The sequence below is a fragment of the Gasterosteus aculeatus genome, chromosome 4, assembly GCF_964276395.1.
Source record: "Gasterosteus aculeatus chromosome 4, fGasAcu3.hap1.1, whole genome shotgun sequence".
Classification (NCBI taxonomy): Eukaryota; Metazoa; Chordata; class Actinopteri; order Perciformes; family Gasterosteidae; genus Gasterosteus; species Gasterosteus aculeatus.
In genome coordinates, this window is record NC_135691.1 from 16,409,742 (window position 1) to 16,431,558 (window position 21,817).

General features: G+C 44.8%; 3 protein-coding genes and 1 long non-coding RNA gene across 5 annotated transcripts in view; 2 read left to right on the plus strand and 2 right to left on the minus strand.

Annotated features, from left to right (window-relative positions):
• Positions 1-3,585, minus strand: part of ppp3cb (protein phosphatase 3, catalytic subunit, beta isozyme) — a 30,815-nt gene extending 27,230 nt beyond the window's left edge. The window contains exon 1 of one of the 2 annotated variants that reach the window (XM_040174050.2): positions 3,371-3,585. In XM_040174050.2, coding sequence (XP_040029984.1) covers positions 3,371-3,395 — 25 coding nt within the window. In that variant the 5' untranslated portion in view covers positions 3,396-3,585. The remainder of the gene's footprint in view (positions 1-3,370) is intronic. The other variant, XM_040174051.2, reaches the window with a different exon arrangement.
• A 2,967-nt stretch (positions 3,586-6,552) lies between these two features.
• On the minus strand, positions 6,553-8,542 carry LOC120818072 (uncharacterized). The gene is made up of 2 exons (XR_005712082.2): positions 8,404-8,542; positions 6,553-6,742 (listed from the first exon to the last, which is right to left on the minus strand). It is a non-coding gene; the product is annotated as an uncharacterized LOC120818072 (long non-coding RNA).
• A 492-nt stretch (positions 8,543-9,034) lies between these two features.
• ube2d2 (ubiquitin-conjugating enzyme E2D 2 (UBC4/5 homolog, yeast)) lies at positions 9,035-17,255 on the plus strand. The gene is made up of 7 exons (XM_040174829.2): positions 9,035-9,390; positions 10,862-10,925; positions 13,567-13,598; positions 13,775-13,852; positions 14,040-14,145; positions 14,356-14,449; positions 16,024-17,255. The coding sequence occupies exons 1-7, from the start codon at positions 9,367-9,369 to the stop codon at positions 16,067-16,069; spliced, it is 444 nt and encodes a 147-aa protein (XP_040030763.1). The 5' UTR covers positions 9,035-9,366; the 3' UTR covers positions 16,070-17,255.
• Positions 17,256-17,984: 729 nt separating this feature from the next.
• LOC144406235 (CDGSH iron-sulfur domain-containing protein 1) lies at positions 17,985-20,691 on the plus strand. The gene is made up of 3 exons (XM_078101531.1): positions 17,985-18,223; positions 19,186-19,388; positions 19,762-20,691. Exons 1-3 carry the CDS (start codon positions 18,160-18,162, stop codon positions 19,849-19,851), a joined length of 357 nt encoding a protein of 118 aa, XP_077957657.1. The 5' UTR covers positions 17,985-18,159; the 3' UTR covers positions 19,852-20,691.
• Positions 20,692-21,817: the final 1,126 nt, after the last annotated feature.

The following is a 21,817-nucleotide window of genomic DNA, read 5'->3' on the forward strand; positions in this document are numbered from 1 at the left end:
GCTTGCAGCTTGCGGTGCTAACAGGGCTAACAGTGCTAACAAGGCAAACAGAAGGGAAAGTACTGACAGAGCTCAAAGTCTGTCCCTCAGGGGGACGTGATGGTTGATACGTTGCTTCTACGACGACGCCGTCTGTCAGGGCGCTTTCATCAGCTGTAACTGCTTCATGAGGGTAAAGCTGAGTGGCAGCCTTTGGCTAACCATGGTTACGTGCTCTTAGATCACATAGGGAGGGAAGCTGAATGGTAAATGGAATTACACTTGTGCGACGTCTTCCAGCGTGAGCTGGAGGCGCCAGGGATCCAACGTTCAACCTTCTGATTGACGGGTGGCTCTCCACCTCTGAGCCACAGCCGCAACTTCATTCTCTGCTCAACTAAAGCTTTTCACAAGAGACAGTTGTTTGTTTATATTATCTTAATGCTTTAAATTGCATATATTGCATACATTTTCATTTTGCTCATAATGTTAATTCAGAAATGTGTTGATTCATCTCTATCTTCAGACATAACATTTTGCATTGTGTAGGTAATTCTCATTGTACCGTTCCACTTCTCAGAACAGGCTAAGGACAGCTTACACTCGTCATTAATGGCCTATTCCATTTAGGTGAAGAAGTAGGCTACATGTCAGAGAGCCAGCCTGCACGTTACAGGGGCCCACAGTGCAGTGGCAGAATTGCGCACAGCCATGATGAATGTTATCCCTCACACCTGTGCTTGACACAGCACATTATTCACCACGAGTAGGACTGCAATCTGTTCAAGTATATTTATTCTCATGCAGTACAATTGTATTTCTGTGTCAACTAGTTGCATCTTCTGACGCATGTGTGTCTTGGTGGAAAACGCCTAAAAAAAGATGACCACAGACGTCCATCATTAGTTACCCAAACCCAAAAGCGATATCTCCAAATTGCTTCTTGTTGGGTATTACATTTACAAAGACGAGGCTGTGACAACGAAATGCTTGGTGTTTTTATCTGATAGAGCTTTTCATGGCTCGAATGATCGCACAATTCCTATAGACTAAGATTCCAATCCAGCTTTTCCACAGTGAGTCTGCGCTGAGCTCTGCCATTTCAGGCCATGACAGTCCGCTACAATGCAAACATGAAACTGGCAGATATTTGTAATATAGTCATCACTGACGCCTGTGCTTCATGCGACATGTTTCAGAATCCGCCATTAGCATTTCCCGGTTAGACACTGTCAGAAGTAAGGACTTGTATTGTATGTATGAGTTTGTATTCACTGCATCACCGATGGCAGCCCGACCCTACTAGCAGATAACATCAAGTCCATATTTTACACACACAAGTTTTCTTGTGGTTGACTCAAGGGTACAAGGTCGTCCTCATGTCTCTTTTAAAATGTATTGTATTCCACTAAATATCATGTATTATGAACAGTAAAGGCAGTGTATGGCGGAGACTATTTTAAAGTTAAGGAACTCAACTTTTCCGAAAGAGTGTCATTCTCACAGTTTGCCTCCGTCACTTATTGGCACACACACACACACACACACAGGGGGGTTTGCATGAGAGGTCCATTGGTTAAGTCAGAGGATGCTGTCCTGCCACCAGCGCTGTGAAACACTGTAACATGCTACCCTTGTCATTCTCTCTCTCTCTATCCTCCATTCCTTCCGCTCCTCTTTTTCTCGCTGATCTTCACCTCCTCCAAGGCCTTGTCACATGCTCTCCTTCCCTCTCTCCCTCACCTCGCCCCCACACTATCTGCCTCTCTGTCCACTCCTCTCATTGCCTTGTCCTGTTGGCACCGTTGCTGTGCACTCCTCTACGGAATACCAATAAAATCCATAACATGGGGAACTACCCGGCCACAGTCCATCCGCCCCGAGTGATGTCTCGTTGACCGATGCCGTCCCGTCCCCAGCCAGCTCACTAAATCATTCTCACCTGACTGATGAATGGCTGTTTAGCTGCGCATTTGCTATAGAAGGGTGTGAAGAAGGGTGTATAGAATGTGTGTGTGGGGGGGTGATGGATGATGCATGAGTGTTGACCGTTTAGTTTGTTCCAATGTTGAGGCAGCTGAACCCCAGTAGCCCAAAGATATTACAAGATGTGAAAATACACACGCAAGGGGGATTTGGGGGTAAAGACAGATAACTGATCAACGGATTGGGGGTCGGTGATAATTTGGTTGCACTTTGTTTATTGTGTTCATTTTTTTGTGAATCATGACTTGGCCTACCCCCCCTATGCAATGGCCTACCCCCCCTATGCAACTGCATGCAGACCTGAAGTCCTACGTGCAGAAACTGCAAGAGCCCCCCCCGACGCAAGCACGGAATACCGGGGCATGCCCGAGCGACGCATCAAAGTGTCAGCTCCGCTTCTTCCGGTGGAGAGACCGTGCGAGTTTGTTAAGGGGAGCCAGCCAGCGGCCTCGTCGTTGTGACCCGATAAGCACGACAATCCGTGCAAGCTGCGGGGACAATAACTCGAGCCTCCCCTATATATATATATATTTATTTATTTATAAATGGACGCCCACGCGTAAACAGACGCTTTCATAAACACATTAAATATTCCATAATTCACTGATGCCATGACACCATCGAGGCGGTATGCATAATAATCGTCTGGTAAAAGGGCTTGGATGCGCTGCCCATCATCTCCAAAAACTCAATTTTGTCACGAAAGGGGGGAAGCCAGGGAGACCTCGGGGACAGACGTGCAGCAGCGAGGCGCGGGGTTAAAGCGCAATTGGCCGCTGATATTTAGGCCGTAGTGAGAACACGTCGACTCAAAACCACTGGTAAATCCGTTCTGTGCACTGGGGTTTTATTTCCCTTTCCTTTTTTTAAAACGCTACATCAGCGAACATCTGGCTGATTCCATCTAATAAGCAGTCAGAGGCAAAGTCATTGGGTCCCAAGTGCGCGCTCAGCTTTGCAAAGTTCTCAGGCCACCCGCCCTTGAAATAATTCGATTATCTGACTCAAATTGGGTTACAAAATTAAGCCCGGACCCCCCCGCCCCCCCTCGTCCCCCCCGATCCCCCGGAACCCGCCTCTACTAAGAGGTGGTCCTTGCATCCAACACTACGCGCTACTACGACGTACAGCTGCAGATACTGTAAATGAAGACAAAGACAGATACCTACACACACACACACACACACACACACACACACACACACACACACACACACACACACACACATGCAAAAAGCAACGAGTCCGCGAGTGACAAGTCCCTGTAGCATCTCCCTCTCTATTTCTCCCCCTTCTCTCCCTCCTTACATCGACGCTTACATGCAGCGCGGTCCCGTGTCACCGTCCCCGTCCACAGCGGCACCACAACACCGAAGAGCGCAGGTTATGCGTAACGTTCATTTACCTTTATGTCTGCCTTTCGCTGTCATCGTCACACTGCTTGGTGTTTCATTGGAACAAGATGCTCGTCTCCCTCTCTCCCTCCCAGCTCTTTCCTCCCTCTATTGCTCTGTCGGCTGTGTGTCTCTGTCGGGTATTATTCAGTAACACGAAACCACCGCTAGGGGTGCAACGTAAACGACGCTCATGCGGTAATACAGAGGGTGTCGCACATAATGGCTTTGGTTATACATAGAGGAAGTATAATGAGGTAGCTCCCCATATTAATAATTAGGGAAGACCCTTGTCGTGGCATGAGGCATTGCCAATCCCCCCCACCCACCCCCCATTCCTATTCATCACCGCCTCCAATCCCCCAAAAGCTCCATATGCATTCCGACCTGAGAGCCAAAATTGGCCCATTTTAGTATGACGCTACACAAATACTACAAAAGGGATGAACTCAATACAAAACCGACCAAAATAAGAGACACCAGTGCAACGTAACGCAAAGATGCAAACCTAACCAAATGAAACAAATAGTCTAGATGGAGCTCTCCCTGGCCGTGCAGGGTCTTCCATGCATACATTGGATCACCCTGTCGAAAGGACTTGCCGTCGGACATCCTGGATTACCGGGACCGGGAAAAACGATTACTGAGAAGATAAAGGGGGCGTGGGGTTCTCTATTCCTAATGTCTTGCTTTTCTGACAAGGGCCGAGAACATCACCTTGCTCGTTCTCTCACCGTGGCATCTCTCGGCGGGGGGGAAGCCTGCTGCCGCGGGGACAAGCACACACCTCTCTACCTCTCTTGGCATTCTCTCACCACATTTTGTTGTTACTTGAGTTGGGGTTTAGGTGTGTGTTTGTGTGCTGAGGGGGGGGGGGGGGTGTACTCTGGAGGTCAGAGGTCAAAGAGCATGCCGGCTCTACCCCTCCAGGACGCCGTGCGGCTGGCAACACCCCGAAAAAAGGAACTCCCGCGCAGGATGATGCACACGCCGCGGGGGCGCACGCCCGTTTAAAGACACACTCAGACGTGTAGTGCCATCCGGTGGAGGTATTACAAACACTTGGAGCGTGCTTGTGCGTGTCAAACAGCTAGATCACGTATAGCGTTTTATTTGTACAAGAGCCAAATAGAAAGAAATGAAGCTTATGTAGGAACCAATAATGTATTCTTATGTATCATTATTCTCAATAATGCAGTCATCTGAGGGATAGATACAGATCAATACAAAACATATGTGGAAAACATATATTTGAATAATAATGCAAATGGATTGGGCTTCTAAATAGACACACACATTGTTAACAGTGTTTACTTAAGCTTGTTGTGAGGCTGTTATTTTCAGTAAGCAAGTGAACAACCATTTGTTGCAGACAAAAAAAATGTGAAGCCTGGCCAGAGGGTGGCCACAAACAACCGCTCATGTTTGCATCTGAGGACGTACAACGGTCAGGATTCTGAGTCAGATTGGATGTACTGCCATTGTTTTGGGGGAGCTAATTATAGCTGTACCACATTAGGACAGCTGTATGATCCTCTCTGCAGTTGTCCAGCATCCAGCCGGGGTTTCCTTTTGTGAGCATCAACAGAACCTCGGACTCAGCTGCCTATAGAGCCCTATAGGATTTGATCATTTTTACATGTTACGAGTATCAAAAAGAAAAATGTGGAGGCCACCCGTGAACAAATGGTCCCCATTGTGCGTCTGGCCTGCGTTATCTCTCCATTTTGTAATTAATACTGAAAATGCCCCATTCTCTAAAAAGACACTTAACACAGATCTGACTGAAGGACACAAATGGGATGAAATGAAGTAAATAAATGGAAATATTAAATTTCTTTCTACTGCTAAAGCAAAGATTTAGATAGATTCAACCAAATCTACACATGAGGATTTACAGTTTTTTCCGATTGCTAAACGTCAGTGGGCACAACTGGGGTCACATGTGCAAAACTCTAACTACAGTCTGCACCACCAACAGTCACCGGAGCTAAACAGTGTGCACAAGCCTCACTGAGAGAACACACACTGTCACTCAGAACATGCTGAGAGTAAAAACACCAGCATCAAACACCAATACAGAAAATACTAACATCTTTACACTTTGAACCATTTCAGTGACTTCATACAAAGTAAGATTTTCTTCAAAGAAAAGAGTGACATTCTTTCACATGATTTATTAAAAACTTTTAGAACATAACATTTCTTTAAGGTAAATGAAAATTAGCAGTTTGCTTCAATAGTCTGTAGTAATTTACGGAATTACAGTAATGACAAAAAAAAAAGGTAGAAACTACACACTGTAATGGGAACAAATAATTGAGGGGCTGATCCTGCCTCTCTAGCATCAGGCCACATGTTTTCATCACCATCACATCTAATGTTCTCTCTTGCCATGAACCTGGGGAAGAACCTTCTGGCAACCTCATCCATCCCTGGTAGTCCTCTGGACTCGTGTCCTCACATCCGGCTTCCAAAAGAGACATTTGGTCACGTGGGTGGTGAACAAACACTTTCCCCCTCCAGGCAGAGAAAAACTCCTCTCACCTGTTTGTATGATGGAAAACGTGCATCACAGATGCCACTGTGGATGTTTGCAGATTGGGTTGCACCCTCAACTCTCTCAGTGAGAGACCGTGGGTCACCACATGGTTTATAAGTGAAGCCCTTATTTCATCTGAAATAACAGCTCTTTGTCTTCTTTGTCTCCCTCCACCAACCCGTCTTCCTTGTTCCATTTCCAAAATAAGTCTTTCTGAGCTCTACCTATATATACTGTAATATATATATATATTACAGTATATGTGTGTGTGTGTGTGTGTGTGTGTGTGTGTGTGTGTGTGTGTGTATTCACTAACAGGTCTAAAGTCTCTGCTCAGCCTTTCAGCTGAAATCAGCAGTGTTTGAAAGGCACATTCCGTTTTGAATGTGTGGTTCACAGTTTTGACAGCAGTGTTTTAGCATTTGAACAAAGTGTTGTAAATCCACAGTGTTGTGCAGGTTGTGGATACGTCATGGGATAAGTGTGTAGAGTTTTGAAAACTGTGTTCAAGCAATGAAAAACAAACTAGAGTTTGGTCCACATGAACGGCTTTACATTACATTACATGTCATTTAGCTGACGCTTTTATCCAAAGCAACTTACAATAAGTGCATTTCAACCATTAGGATACAAACTCAAAAGAACAAGAAATAGGCTTTAAGCATGTTTAATTAAATTCCGTCTTACTTCATTCGCGTCAAAATCCAACAATACCATTGCTGGCCTGTTTTTACAGCACAGAGTTGTTCTGCCTGAGCAGGAAAAGTACAGGTGTGATAAGTAACATGAAGGCCCCATTGTGTGTTGATGTGCCTGTCACTGGTGTGACATAAATGTCCACCTGTAAATGGAATAGAGACAAGGTTTTTGAGATTAGTTACGCCTGTGTATTTCCTACTATGCCAGTTACACTTTTGCAAACATTTAGGAACTCTAAATGAATAACATTTATCAATAACAATGAAATTAGGTTTTTCCCTATCTGAGTTTTTGACAATTTAGGTCAACATTAGGGCAAAAACAGAAGAATGAGCAATTTCTCAATGCAAACTATAACTATGATTTCCCATCCTTAAAAATGCCTGTCTTTGGTTTATCACATAATTCTGAACATCAACCTCCGGTGTTTTAATTTGACTTGGATCTTAAATGAAAAAAACGTGAATCTCCATCGCCATCTGCCAGAGAACATCGGAATTGGCACGTTCGCCATTGTCGCCCAGTTCCCTTCATAGGCGAGAAAAGGTTTCACAATCACCACATGTGACTGACGTCATTGGCAAACGTTCTGCATCACCATTGAAGATGACAGGTTAGGTGGTGGGTCAGTGATGGCCAGGGGAGGCATATCCTAATATCCTAGGAGGTAAACACTAACCGTGAGGTGGTGGCCAACGGTGCCCTGACTGCTGTGGGTGTATGGGATTAAATCCTCACAGCCATCTTACATGAGGCCATATATATACACATATATAGCTAATATATATATATATATATATATATATATATATATATATATATATATATATATATATATATATATATATATATATATATATATATATATATCTTGGATGTCTAACATTGATAATGGTCTACTGCTTTCCTATTAAAATAGTGTGGCAATGCTACTAATAATGTATTCCAAAAAATAGTTGATGGAAGCTAATACGGAAGATTTCCCATATTCTAAAATGTAATATGCAAGAACAGTGCCACGACCGTCTGCCTTTTCACACAACTTCAGCTTGTTTTGCTTCATCTGACGTTTGTCTACAGATGAGAACAGGAGAACAAATAGGAATAGGAAGACAACAATCATATATACAGTGTACAGTATGTCTATACACATGCAGAGCCAGTGACAAATTCCTCGCTGCAAGCCTTAAAAGACTGCAGAACATGTTGTGAAATCAGCAAGTGAATGCCTTTGTCGAGAGTTTTCTCAATTCATGAATTAACGATTATTTATTCATTCAATTTGAATGAAAATTGGTGTAATCTGTATTTCTAAATCCTCCATATTTGGAACATATGTATTAATGTCTGACATCGGGGAGAAAACACCTTTATGTGTATGTGTTTTCTCTGCACACCATGCTGGCAGCACCGGTGTTAGAGAGAGCTGCAGGTGAGCTGTACGGCCAGTGGTTATTAGACAGGGAAAAGCATCACCCTCAGGGAGATGTGCTCAGATAATGACCTATAGATCACAATAACTTCAGCTCGAAACCTGGAAAAAGCCTAACATGAGCCTAAGATCTCGCGATGACACGTCTTGACGACCGTATCACTCCGCGCTGAGCGAACCCCGGGTGTAACCCATCCAAATGGAACACCTACAAGTGTATACATGTCAGCAAAGTAGCAAAGTGTATACATGAATACGGTCAGCAAATTAGATACTGACTAACACTGTAGATGTCTCTGTATGTGTGATATGTCAAGTATGTTATTATGGTGGGAAACTGTCTCAGCATAGACCGTATTCAAAACGCTTACTGGGTAGACATGTTGGCTGCGTCTGGACAACGTGGACTCATGCTGGCCTGCACAAAGCAACAAGGATACTTGTTGTAGCATTAAGTCCGTAGTTTTCAGTGCCTTTACATCGGCGGAAGGCTTTCTGAGTAGTAGCGCAGAAAGAGGTGCGATCCAACAACAACTTCCGGATTGGCCGGTTGGTTTACAGCATAAAAGAGTGGTATTATATGTTGTGTTTTATTTTCATGCAGTATAATATTTTTTAATTTTCGTCATACACACGAAAGTAAGAAAAATAATCTATTGAGCTCCAAAAAAAGAAGACAATTATTATAATATATGGCGGTCAAACACTTGATCAAATATTATCTGGTCCAACTACTCGGATGTGAGGGTTTGCTTCTGCTGTCTGTTTTATATATTTGCAAATTGAGTATGTCAGCAAATAGACATTGCTTTAGGTTCACAAAACATTGCAAAAGTGATGGACCCTTTTCACCATTTAATATATTAGCAATTTAAACTACGCAAGTAAAAACTATCAATAATTCAAATAGTGGCGACTGGGCCTGGTATTTTGTTAGTTTAAAACGATGCAGTTAAAAAAGGAAACGTTAATGTTAGTGTGTATAATGACACATATTTTATGTCAACGCGATGTTAAGCAGCTCGGGCGCACAACGTTGGCGCTTTTATTGAGAAGGGTTGATTCCGGAAACGTCGTCGTGGTTGCTGCTGGCAGATCACAGGCCGCAGTGATTTGGTAGCCGCTGCAGTAGGAGGAAGGACCGCGGTTCTACCCCCTTCTATCTTTCAGTTTCTTCTCGAAATTTTATCGGTGGTCGCTTCTGGTAACGATTGGTACATTGCGTGTAAAGTGACGGAGCTCAGTGATCAATAAGTTGTAGTGATACCAACGGAGAGTGATATCAATCGCCATTTTAATCGCACGTTTTTCCTGACAGAAGCGCTAGCACAACAATGGCTCTGAAAAGAATTCACAAGGTAAGTAAGTGAACGACGAGGCCCGGGATTTCGCAGTTTCGTCAGGGTTTAGGCCCTCAGTCTATAGGCTACAAGTAGCCCTCAAGGTCGCTGTACTTTGTTACATTACACACGTTCGCCGTCGACGTGCTGTCTGTTCAGCGGCGCCGGCTCCTGTTAACAGGATGCTAGTTAACGCTGGCTAGCGTTATCTCCCGTCGCCTCGGATAAGCTTCTCATCAAGCTAGCTCAATAACGTTACATTAACGCTAGCTGTTAAACGCTGCATCTGCACGGTTCATGGGGGAGAGTTTACACTGTATATTGTAAGTTCTCATGTATGTCATTTGTTTCCCCGCAGAGTAGTCACGCTAGCTAATGTGAATTATTACAGTTATCTTCGCTCGCTGTACCCGCTCCTTGATTTGACAGATAAGTTACGCAGCTAACAGCTAGCGTGACGCTAACGACACGACTCTCGCGCTTATATTGTTCTCCGATTTGCCATTTATTTGTCTTTTATTATAATAACTTGCATATTATGCTTTAATGTTCGGATGTAAGTAGCATTGTGCCAGCCAGCATTGTTATATAACGTTATATACGGATGGATGTAAGCTAACCTTACCCTTCCGTATACCCCAGTTTTTCGCTTTAACGCTAAATTGTGTTCGTAACACACATCATTTAATCGGACAGTTCGAGTAGTCATGCGAAATAGGCGTGTTTGTGATGCTATTTGATGTTGTAATTGTATTTGACAAAGAGCAACACACAGGAGAACGCCAGTGATGTTAGCGGAGTGTCGTTGTGGTGAAAACAGGCCCCACGCGTTGCTCGCCTTTGATGCCATGTTGCTGACAGCACATCGTGCTTACGCCGTTTGTTGGATTAAACTAACGTTATCCGAATTCTCTGCGTGTTTTTTTGTTGTTGTGGTTGTTGGTAATTTGCCCCCCCCCCTCTCGCACCGCGGTAACATTAGGCCCTGTCATAACGTGGCTAGCCAGCTAGCACAACGTTTCTATCGTATTACATCCTGTTCTGTTGTCGAACCCGGTCGCCCAGCTAGCAAGCGTCGGTGACGTTTCACTGAACGACACACAACGATCTTAAACGCTTGTTTAACCGAGTGTGTCTGTGGACGTACCGTCGTGATCTGGCTGTCACATGTTCTACTCGGTGTACCTGCAGAAATGCCATTATGTAATCGCGGTCACTCCATAATAAAATACCGTAGTGTTGTTGTGTCAGTAGGAAATGTTTCTATTGACTTGTCATAAGCGCAATGAGCCCTTGTAGCGGCGGCACTGGCCTTCTGGTCGGTTTACAAACAGGGATTTAGCCAACTAGATTACTAAATCAGATTATTGGTGATCCTTTTTTTTCTGGGAGTTATTTTGTCTTGTCATTCCCAGTGATTATTATAGGTTAATGTTTGTGGAATTGCTGTGCAGGAACCGATTGACTGACTTGTCCTGTTTTGTCTCAGGAGTTAAATGACTTGGCACGGGACCCACCAGCCCAGTGTTCTGCAGGACCGGTAGGAGATGACAGTAAGTTCATCATCTAAACCAATATGTACCTGATTGCTGTGTGTTTTCCTGGTGTATCCTCTTCAAACCATAGAAATATATACATATTATGGTCAGACCACTTACAAATGGCATGCAGTCTATCATTATTTAATTTATTGCAGACTTTGTGGATTATGTAATTTGCCTGTTAGGTAACTATGAATTGTGTCCAGGTTTATTATGATTAATGCGTTACGTTTGGAGCTGACTGCCACTAGAATACTTGTTTAATACAAATGATTTAAAGCATAAACATCAGTGAATGTGCCGGCTTTTTATGTATGAGACCACAAGATTTGAAGAACAGAGATTCTTCTTTAATTAAATGTAACCAGGACATACCTGCTATGAGAGCACAATATTCCCAACTATATTGCTGGCTGTTTTGCATGGCTGTTTCACCTTTCCATTCAGGACAAATACAAAAGGGATTCTTCTCTAGCAATCATTTTAAGTATTTTTTTAGAGTAGGAGTAAATGCAGACTGTAATTTTCCTTCATTATTGCACAATATGTTCTATATATCCTGTAACAACTGTCAACAATAGGTTCATAGGTTTTTCTGTTAAACTTGTAGGATTATAGACATTTCTTACACACAGCAGATATTTTCTTTTTGGAAACCTTTTCAGTAAATTAATTGTAATGCCACTATTCCACTGTATACATTGATCTTAACATTGATTTAATATTTTTGATGACTTTACTGTCGACATGTTTTGGAATATTGTAAAGTAAAATTAAGTGTTTTAGTCAATAAATAGACATATATTTTTGAAACCACATACATTCCTGCAATTCTTGCATTCCATACAATCATTAGGCCTTTTTTTCATTGACACTGTGAAGTTTTTCAAGACCACACTGGTTACTATATTGTTTCCAAGAAACCATCTCTTATTCAATGAAAATAAGCAAAGCCATTTCTAATGTCTAATTCCATGTCTTACCTAGGCCAGGTATTTGTTTTAACTGTATAATTTATCAAATAAAGCAATGCCAAAATCTATTTCTACAGCTAGTTCCACAACACCATATTTTGTTTTTGCAAACCGTTTTAACCAGAATATCCTCGTAATAGAGATTCTTAATCTTGGACGGCATTATCCTGGAGGTTCAATGAAGGAACAAAATATAATTTAGGATGTATGAAATTAAAGACAAATAATATCCAAAACATTAACTGTGTGAGTCTGAGCTTAGACAAAGTGTTATTTTGAGGTTTGTCTTTCATTAGGCCAAATAACCTGACTGTTCAATCAGGTTTCCGTCTACATTTTTGCTGCTTGCCTCTAATGAGCAAGTGCCCCGTGCATACAATGCAGTTTGTTATGTGTTCTGTCACTGTGAACGGTCCTGTGCAGCGGGACAGAACTCCGCTGAGCACGCGCACTCATACACGGCATTCTAGACGGGGCTGACGCGCACAGGCATTAGTGGAGCCTAGTGAACATGCACACACTTAGTTTTCCATTTGACTGTAGCTAATTCAAGGATGAACCCTTTTGTAGGTACTTTGTCCACATCTCTCCTGTCGGAATAAATAAATACCCTATTAACGTAGAAGCCATGAAGGCAAAACAGATGACCACGGGCGGAATGTCGGCACAATGATGAGGTCAGAATCAAAACATGCCGTTTCAACATGACATCCGGTCTAGTTCTGATCAACATTGAGTCCGTTGTTAATATGCTAATCACTTTAGATATTTTGTAATTGATGACATCAAGGTATTGTGTTAGACATGGTTGGATAGCTGGTCTGGATCTGTTGACATTGCTGGAATTGATAGATATAAATTGTCATGTGACTCACACAGCGTGGCCATATTTTTGTCCTGTTAAACTCCATCTAAGGGTTCGTCTTAGAACCCTAGTTCGACACAGGGGCTAAAGTTTCCCCTCTCATAAAAAGAAAGCCTTAGGGACCTTGATGATTGTGCTTTTAACATTCAACAATTTACACACATTAATAGATTTAATATAAAAAGAATCTCTCTGCTTGTGTGGAATCGATTGGTTGAACTAACTGAAGAGAGCACACTTAACATGTAATGCTGCATCACAGTGAGAGGTGTTCATAACATCTAACGTGTCACCTGGGGAGTTGGCATTAGCTTGTGACACCAGCAGCTTCACTCTTCGCATGTCACTCCCTGTAAACTTCTCCGCTACAAACTACAAGAAAGAGCTTCTTGTAACACGGTTACTGTGGTTTACTTCCAGCGTGACATTGGCCCTCAGACCTCAACCGAAGGGTTGAGTTGGTCCGGTTTGAAAGCCTCCAAACCCCATTCTGATGGTTTACATTTGTTGATGCAGTTTATGATATACATGCCTTTTTTCAAAGTATACTTAATGTCAAGAGATTTCCTTTTTAAGGAGCCGTTTGGGTGTAAAACATAATGAGGCATTTGAGTCTATTGTCATTATATGAGGCTTTTACAGTTTAAAAATACATTTTTCAAGAATATCTGTCCTGAATTGCACTTTGTAAGAGCCAGTTCCTCAACTGTAGGATAATAAACTTAGAGTTTAGACTTAATGCTTCATTATTTATGCAAACACGTCTCAGCCATGCGTCGGGTGTTTCCTAAACAGTCTCTGTTTTTTGTTTCAGTGTTTCACTGGCAAGCCACAATAATGGGACCCGTAAGTATCCACTTCTTGCTTTTTGCTGGGAACTAACATTTACACTGACTGTGAAAGAATGTATTTACTTATTATTTGTTCCCTCTCATGAACTTCATGATGTTTAAGATAACTTATGTGTCCTCGCTGCACTTGTGTGGCAATGAGATGATCGAGCTTCTCTCTCCCTGCATTAGAATGACAGTCCTTACCAGAGCGGGGTTTTCTTCTTGACCATACACTTCCCCACAGACTACCCCTTCAAACCGCCAAAGGTAAGCAAGACCTCCACACAAAGAGGCGGCATGCATAACAGCGATGCACGTCGAGTGCCTCTTGCCTGCTAAAACATGCCTCAGCTTCACATCATTCAATTTCCTGTTGTCGCTCTCACCTGCGGCGGCGGCCCCCATCCCCCCCCTTTGTACCCCCTACATTTCTTCCTCCTTTGTCTGTTTTCAGGTTGCTTTTACCACAAGAATCTACCACCCAAATATCAACAGCAACGGCAGCATTTGTCTTGATATTCTGCGATCACAGTGGTCTCCGGCTCTCACCATCTCCAAAGGTACAATTTGGTTTCATTCTTTTTTTTTTACTGCCCATGCAGTGCTCACTACTGGACTTTTCATTTGAAATATATTATATCTACGATGAACAGTTGTATAGCTGAGACAAACGCACTCACCCCTCCTGGGGTCATCTGCAGGAAATTGACATCAATTCTTAGAATTCCTGTTTTTATTTGAGTACTGATTGGTTAACTGGTCCATTCTAGTCCTCCTGTCCATCTGCTCTCTGCTGTGTGACCCAAACCCGGACGACCCCTTAGTACCTGAGATCGCCCGCATCTACAAGACGGACAGGGAAAAGTAAGTTTGGTTTTGAGCGTTGTTTGAATGGATTTGGACTTGTGCACTACGTCAGTTGTGCCCAGGCCGGTTCTGATGCCGGTCAGTGTTGCAATCTGGCTGTAGCTCTACATTGCCCCTTTTTCAACAACCGTTAGTAGTATAGAGTGTGAGACAATCACAAGGGACTCATCAAACATTTGGCCCCAAGATTTTGAAAGTGTAAAATATCTGTGTTGTCTTCCTGTTGGGAAGCCAACCGAGGACACAAGGATATGGTGTGAAGCGTGTGTCTTCGCAGGTATTCCGGTTTCAAATGTCCATACGGTGTGAATTCTTCACATACAGTTATAGCCGAGCAACAACTATTGTCGCTCTTTGGCAGCAAAATATATTGTTTGCATGCAGCAATCGGAGCTACTTGTCTAACATTTAGCGACTTAGGACCCAGGGGAACGCAGGTGGAAAAAAACAGGAAGACACACCGGAAGACACCACACACAAACAGCTGTTCAGTGGTAAACAGCTGTCCTTTGCGGGGTCAATGAGTGAATGTCTCTACTCGAAAAACAGATACTGTGATATACCGTGAGAATCTTAGTAGCAGAATCTTAGTAGATACCATGGTAGAGATTTTTGGCCATACAGCCGAGTCAAAGTAGTAAGTCTCTTGAGATGGCCGACAGTGACGGGGCGTGTTTCTGGCAGCTCGTACACTCTGCAGCACGACCACGCTCCAGTCGCTGCAGGACTCGCGGTGTAATTCCCTAGTTGACTAATATGGAATAGGGGTGTAATGATTCATTTTAACAACGATTCGAATCGCGATTCATGGTTGCCGATTCGGTTCATGGACGATCTGGGTTAATTTAGAACGATTCGATTCAGTGACTTGAAATCAAGTCTGGAGTTACCTGCTGCAGCGGTCGCAGTCGTCTCCTCCACGCTGTGTTTTGTTGTTGTTCCGAGTTTCGCGCGGCTGCCGCTGCGTACTGATGACGGGCAGACTGAATCGAGTAACGTTTAACGTGTCTAAAGTGCTAAAAAACATACAAACAAACACACATCCATACAGTTTTTGTGCTTAAATCCAATGTGCAGTTTCCAAGTATCGATACAATCGATTATGTACCATTTCAATCGATTTGTAATCGATATACGTCGTCCGGAATGCCGATTTGCGGAGCACCGATTGATTCAGTTGGATCGTCGAATATAAATCGATTATTCGATTCAGTGAATGAATCGTTACACCCTAATATGGAAACATCACTTTTCCAGGCAGTTAAAAAAAAAACGTTTATCTGTGCTTAAACTCCGTTACTGAGCGGCAAGAGGAAATAAAAACAAACCTGATGTCGTGAACACATTTTAGTTTCATCATTTCAGGCCTGTATGTGCGCTTGTAGAGAGCAGCCAACTGGCATCGTTGCCGCTGCAGGTATCGCACAGCAGCGATGTGCGCAGGGAAATGAATGGAGCTGAAAATGTTGCTGGTTTCCCAGCAGTTTCTGTTTGGTTGTAAAAGAAGTAACAAAATCCTGACGTTGCTCAACTAACACCTCTGCTCTCTTTCTCCTTGTGTTTTTTCACAGGTACAACAGAATAGCTCGGGAATGGACACAAAAGTATGCAATGTAGTGTTGGGTTAGAATCATCGCCAACCACCTCTACGACATAAGATTAGGGGAGCTTAAGACGTAAAGAGAAAACAAACAAAAACCATTCAAACAAATGAGAAGTGTAAAACAAGATCTTGTTGGTTTCCGTTGGAGTGCTTTCTTTGAGCCATGCCTCCCCTTCACCAGAGTACCTGTAAAACTCCCCTCCTCCTCCTTTCCCCCCCCCCCTCTGTTTTACTCTGCCCCCTCCCCCCCCCTCCCCCTTTCCTCCCGCCTCTTAGCTCCAGTGTACATATTGTCAGCCTGCTTGCAATGGTAACACCATCTCTCCCTGCTCCTTTCTCCCCTCCTCCCCCCCTTGTGTCACATCTACTGACTTCGGTATTCTGTTACACACGTTGGACAGCCCCCCCCTCCTCCCTCCCTCCTACCCTCCCTTCTGTTTTTCACTCACCCCTTCCCAGACGTAAATCCTTAAAAGCATTCCCTGCATTGGTAAAACTTGGAGGGGACCCTTTTCCCCCCTAATTATTTAGGGAAGAGGGGGACAGTAGGGTTTTTACACTGCATCCTTTTCTTGTTTTGTCCGATAATCTCCATCTGTAGAGGGGACAATTCAAGAAAGCGCTTTGTTGTCGAAGGGCACTCTGTATTTTTTATGATGAAATACTTAAAAGAAACCATTGCAGGCTGTGGGAAATGGGGTGGAAAAGTGCACATGGCCTATTGGTGTTCTGTTGGATTCTATGAAAGGACTTTGATTCACACCCCCCCACCCCACTTTGATCTTTCCAACCCCACCTAGGTCGACCCCCGTACACACACAGACACACATGCACGCACAATTGTAACCCCCATGTCACCCCGGCCACTACCCACCAACTTTTCTTTACTCACAAAGTGGAGGTTCTCAACCAGGTATTTAAGCAATTTATTTTTCTTAGTTTAACCTGTGTTTTTTTTATACCCCCCTCTCCCCCCATAACTCTTTAGGTTGCTTTTTTTTCTTATTTGGTTTCTCTTTTTGTTTTTGCTATTGTTAAATTAGAGGCTAACATTTTAAAAGGCTATGGGACTGGCTTGGGCTCTGGGTGCGAGGAGAACCCACTCTTCTTGCACAAAACCTCTGTATATTGAATTACCTGAGAGGCTCGTTGAGCTTTGTGTGTTGATTAAACTGTGTAATAAAAACCCATTATTCCTGAGTTGACTCATTCTCGGGCCCTTTGAGGACACGCAGAGGTAGGAAAGGGAAATGTCGCACAGGTCACATCCGTGGATGACAGGATAAATGACTTTAACACACTGTGTTACTGTTAGAAACATTCATTGTGGGTATTGAGGAGTGTCTGGTAAAATAAACAACTTAACTGAAACCAAGGGTTTTGAAATCATTCAAACTAATTTGTGATGCATGTATGATGATTTTGCCCCAATTTAAGTTAAATGAAATGCAATATATTAAAATGCATGTACACAATAACTGATATTATAGCATACATGGGTGATAACTCTCGCATATGGACATTTTAATTCATGTTAATCTTCAATCTTCATCTTTCAAATGTTACAAAATAGTTTTCAAACTGGTTGTTTTGTCTCCCTCTGGTGGTGGTTGTATGTAAGCGCATTACATTTCATTTCAAATCAACAAATAGTTGCCCAAGCTGGACACTTGAGTTTTTCTGTTGAACAAGGTCATCAAATAAACGCAGGAATATGGCGCATCTTCGTATTTGCATGGCTGGAGAGTAAATACTCCAGTGAAAGACCGTCACTCTTCAATGATAATTGTCCCCCATGAAAATAACAGCGTCATACTGGAAAAACATGGCAGCGACCAATACTTTTTAAACTATACGTTGTATGTAGAAAATGTAACAATGACGTTGCGTTTCAGTATTCAAACGGCACCAAAGTGAAGCCGGAAGTGCGCACAAGACGGTTCAGCAGCCTTGATACCCACTGCTGCGCTGACCTGATTGGTCGCTGGGCAGTGACGTAGGAGGGCAGGCGCCGTGCCCGTAGAGCTGACTGAGTTCAGAAAGACTCGCCGGGTGACCTTGCTGCGGAGCACCGACTACACACAAAACAACCTCCAGGGCAAATATGGCATCCCCAAGTTTAGCAGCGATGCCCGCATTGCCCAGATCGGGCTTCTCCTTTTCGAAAGGTAAAGTATCAGAGCTAGCTAACGACAAGCTAGCCTTGACTGCATGTGTTGTTGTTTGTTGCAAGCTCAACGTAAACGTAACGCCTTTGACCTCACGTTACCGGAGCAAAGGAACGCTGACAGCGAACTCCTCGGACACGCAGGTCTAACGCGGCTGTTCCGAGACAAATCAATAAAGTGTTCAAATCCTTAAACGAGTCATCAAAAGAATCGCCGCTTGCGTTAGTTGACTACCTTCACTTTAGCTTACGTTAGCTGTTCGTTAAGTGAACCGGCCCGCCGGGTTGCGTTGGACGCAGACGCCTGTCGTGTTTCCCGCTTGGGGCGGTTCTTCGGATGGTTCTGGCACGTCTGCGAAGGCCTTTCTTGGAGGGGGGATCCCTGCACCTACTTCCAGGAATGCCCGCACGTTTCGTGGCCCCCGGCAAAGCAGCTAATCAGTGAACTGGCTGATCCGCATTGACAGCATGGCCCTGTTCCTCTGGTCCTACGACTCCACCTCATGCGATGCTTCCCGAGAACAAAGCCTGGATCACCAAACCTCCTAAAGACCACTTCTTTTTAGACGCAGGAATCCTATGAAGAAAACCGCGAGCCACACAGAACAGTAGTTGTTTTTGTTGCCTCTCCACAGGTGAAAGGTGCAAATGGGATTCAAGCTGTAAATCTATAAGTCAACAAACTGATTTTTTTTTTTTAATGAGAAAAACAGTTATTGTTGATTACGAGCTTTAAATGGCGGTGACCCACATAAACATACAGAAAACCAGTGTGTCACAGACTTAGTGATACAAACTTAACATTCCGATGGCGCTTAAATGGGACCAGGAACCCATGCAAGGCCCCCCGAGGGAGATGTTCAGTCATCGTTGGTCATAATGGAGATGTGTCCGATTTGTTTGTTCTATAAAAATATAAATATATATTGTGAATGCACACTGTATCTCTGTGTCTCCCTCCAGAGCACTTTGTGGTCGCCGTGCCGGTCGCAGTGGTTGCAGCCGTCGGCGGTTTCCTCGTCAGCCACTACCTGAGCGGGCGGAGCTGTAAAAAGGGCCTGGTGAACACCTCCATCAGTAAAGACAGCCCCAAAGTAGTGCACAGCTTCGACATGGAGGACATCGGCACCAAGGCGGTGTACTGCCGCTGCTGGAAGTCAAAGAAGGTCAGGCCCCTTTTCTCTGACATTCGACGCAAGCAAATCCACCTCAGACAAACATTTGATTTCACGTCAGTAGGAATCTGAATTTGACTGTGTGGTAAGCTACGATTTCAACACCGCTAGCCTGAGACCGACTGAAATGAACCCCCGGGGGTCTGAACGACAGCTAGAATTGACAGAGAAAAAGAACCAGGAAACGGTGCAGCTCAGAAACCCATCAGAACAATGCGCCGCTGCTCCGTCACAGTTCTCGGGTGGAGGTCCATATTTGCATACAGCGCTCACGCTTATCATAAAACACAAAGTACCAAAGTTGACGACAGCATCTTTGCCCCCCCCCCTCCCCTTCCTTTAACGTGCTCCGTTCTGCTTTCAGTTCCCTTTCTGCGACGGGGCCCACGCCAAACACAACGATGAAACCGGGGACAACGTCGGGCCGCTCATCATCAAGAAGAAGGACGCCTAAGCCGCCGGGTGGAGGAACCTCCACCCACCTCTTAACGTCGCTCATGCGCCCGGCCTCCATTTGTCCAATTTATTTACAATCATCCAGCCCCTCCTCCCCACCACCACAGTGTCAACAAAGACGGATCGGGTTTAGCTGTATAGTTGGTCACTGGCACCCGGAGAGAGCTGCAAATGTCGTGCGTTTTGATTTCAAGGCGGCGGTCATCAGCCGCCGTGGCTATTTAAAACCAAAGGTCATTTGAGGCGAGATAAGGGAGGGACTTTGACCGTCGGCACAGCGTGACTCAGAGGGGGGGGGGGGGGGGGGGCTGTTAGCTTTTCCAACCAACTCTGTGCCAAGACTCAAATTGTCACCGGACCCAAAAGAACTGAAAATCGTCACCACGCAGGCACTGTACCCTCCAGTCTGGTGTCACCTAACCGATCTGCACCCTCCATCTTGACTCCCACGGGTGTTCGGCCAGGTTGTTGAACCGCGATTGCCGGCAGCTCGTCTCCTCGCCCGGTCAATACTTTCAATTTGAATTCAGCAGAGGCCTGGTATTAAAATCTGCAGCCCCCGGAGTCCGGACGCACACATGGAGCCGCGTTAGGAGCCGCTTGGTCAGATTAGGACATGATAGTCTGCGACCATGACGCGCGTTGAAACACTATCCCTGTTCCCAGTTAGTGTCTGCTACCTGAGGGAGCCCGTATTTAATCTGTCAAGTGTTCAGAAACTCTCTCTGTGGATGACGTGTGTTGCTTTTTGGTTAGTCTCCTTTTGTACTGGCTGCAGTGTCTGTTACGATGTGTTGTTCAGTTCTGATTTCTTCTGAATAAAACTGGAGTGATCTGATTCGGAGGCTTTCTCGTGTGTTACTTTTCGGGGCGGCTTCCTTGGGGGGGGGGGGGGGGTCACAGACTCTAGCATTTGTTTGTTTTCCAGCCACAGGATCAAACGCACTTTGGCGAACAACTTCACCTCTGTTGGCGGAGAGGCAGAGCGGTGTGTCTATGGATTAACAGTGGACAGAGGTAATGAGTAAACAGCCCCGTGTGGCGGCTGCTGGGGGGGGGGGGGGGGGGTCGGGGGAAGGGGGGGGGGGGGTGCCGCCGCCGTGCTGCAGTGTCCACCAGCACAAGTGGCCATTTTAAGATGTGTCAGTATTTGCGGTGACCACTAGAAGACGCTGTGTTTACGCGGATAGTCCAGGCCAGACGGCGTGCGCGAGTGCGGTGGGCCCCTGCTCCCACAGTGACACGCACGGGCACGCCACGCACACAGCGGCGGACTCATGCACGAGGTGTCTGGCTGCGTGCCACATGCAGCGCGGGGCTCTCACAAGAGGTGGAGTGGACTCCGCCGTCCCCGCGTGAGGAGTCACCTTTAGCGAGGGACGCGGACCCACGAGCGCCGTCTGCGCAGCGCGAGCTGTTAAAGGGGACGCTAGCGTGCTAACCGGCTAACGCACTTTGACTGCGAGCGGGCGAGAATGCCGAAGACGCACGTGGCTCAGAAAGTGTCTGTGAAGTAATTCCGTTTTAGTCTTCTGTGAGGCGCACGTGATACTCGAGAATAGTTTAGAAAAGAAGCCGATAAATAGAGTTTAGTGGTCCTAAACATAAGAACAACATGTCTCTGGTAACGTGGGGGGTTATGACACTTGACTTCCGGTGGGCATGTGACCCACAATCAAAACTCTCAAATCAATCTTTTTTTTCTTCTTTTCTTGTCTTTTCTTCAGGCGCCATATCCATAACCGTTAAAATAGCAGGTAATACATAACGTCAACCTATTGGGGGTCGTGGGTGAACTCTGACCCTTTCACAACACAGTGACGTGGATAAACGTGTTTTACACGAAGCCTCCCGTCGCCAACTGGCTGAGCTTTACTGTGAGCTGAGCGACGGGACAGGTGCTTTTAAAGAAGCGAATTAGACGTTACAGATGTGACACTTCGCTACACTGCAACTGTTCCCGG

What these genes read in the sequence shown, in the direction of transcription:
- ube2d2 (XM_040174829.2), top strand. Translation starts at nt 9,367, where the DNA reads ATGGCTCTGAAAAGAATTCACAAG. An exon ending in ACCCCTTCAAACCGCCAAAG is followed by an intron (nt 13,853 to 14,039) that starts GTAAGCAAGACC and finishes GTCTGTTTTCAG; the next exon opens with GTTGCTTTTACCACAAGAAT. An exon ending in TACAAGACGGACAGGGAAAA is followed by an intron (nt 14,450 to 16,023) that starts GTAAGTTTGGTT and finishes GTTTTTTCACAG; the next exon opens with GTACAACAGAATAGCTCGGG.
- LOC144406235 (XM_078101531.1), top strand. Translation starts at nt 18,160, where the DNA reads ATGGCATCCCCAAGTTTAGCAGCGATGCCCGCATTGCCCAGATCGGGC. An exon ending in GGGCTTCTCCTTTTCGAAAG is followed by an intron (nt 18,224 to 19,185) that starts GTAAAGTATCAG and finishes GTCTCCCTCCAG; the next exon opens with AGCACTTTGTGGTCGCCGTG. An exon ending in GCTGCTGGAAGTCAAAGAAG is followed by an intron (nt 19,389 to 19,761) that starts GTCAGGCCCCTT and finishes TTCTGCTTTCAG; the next exon opens with TTCCCTTTCTGCGACGGGGC.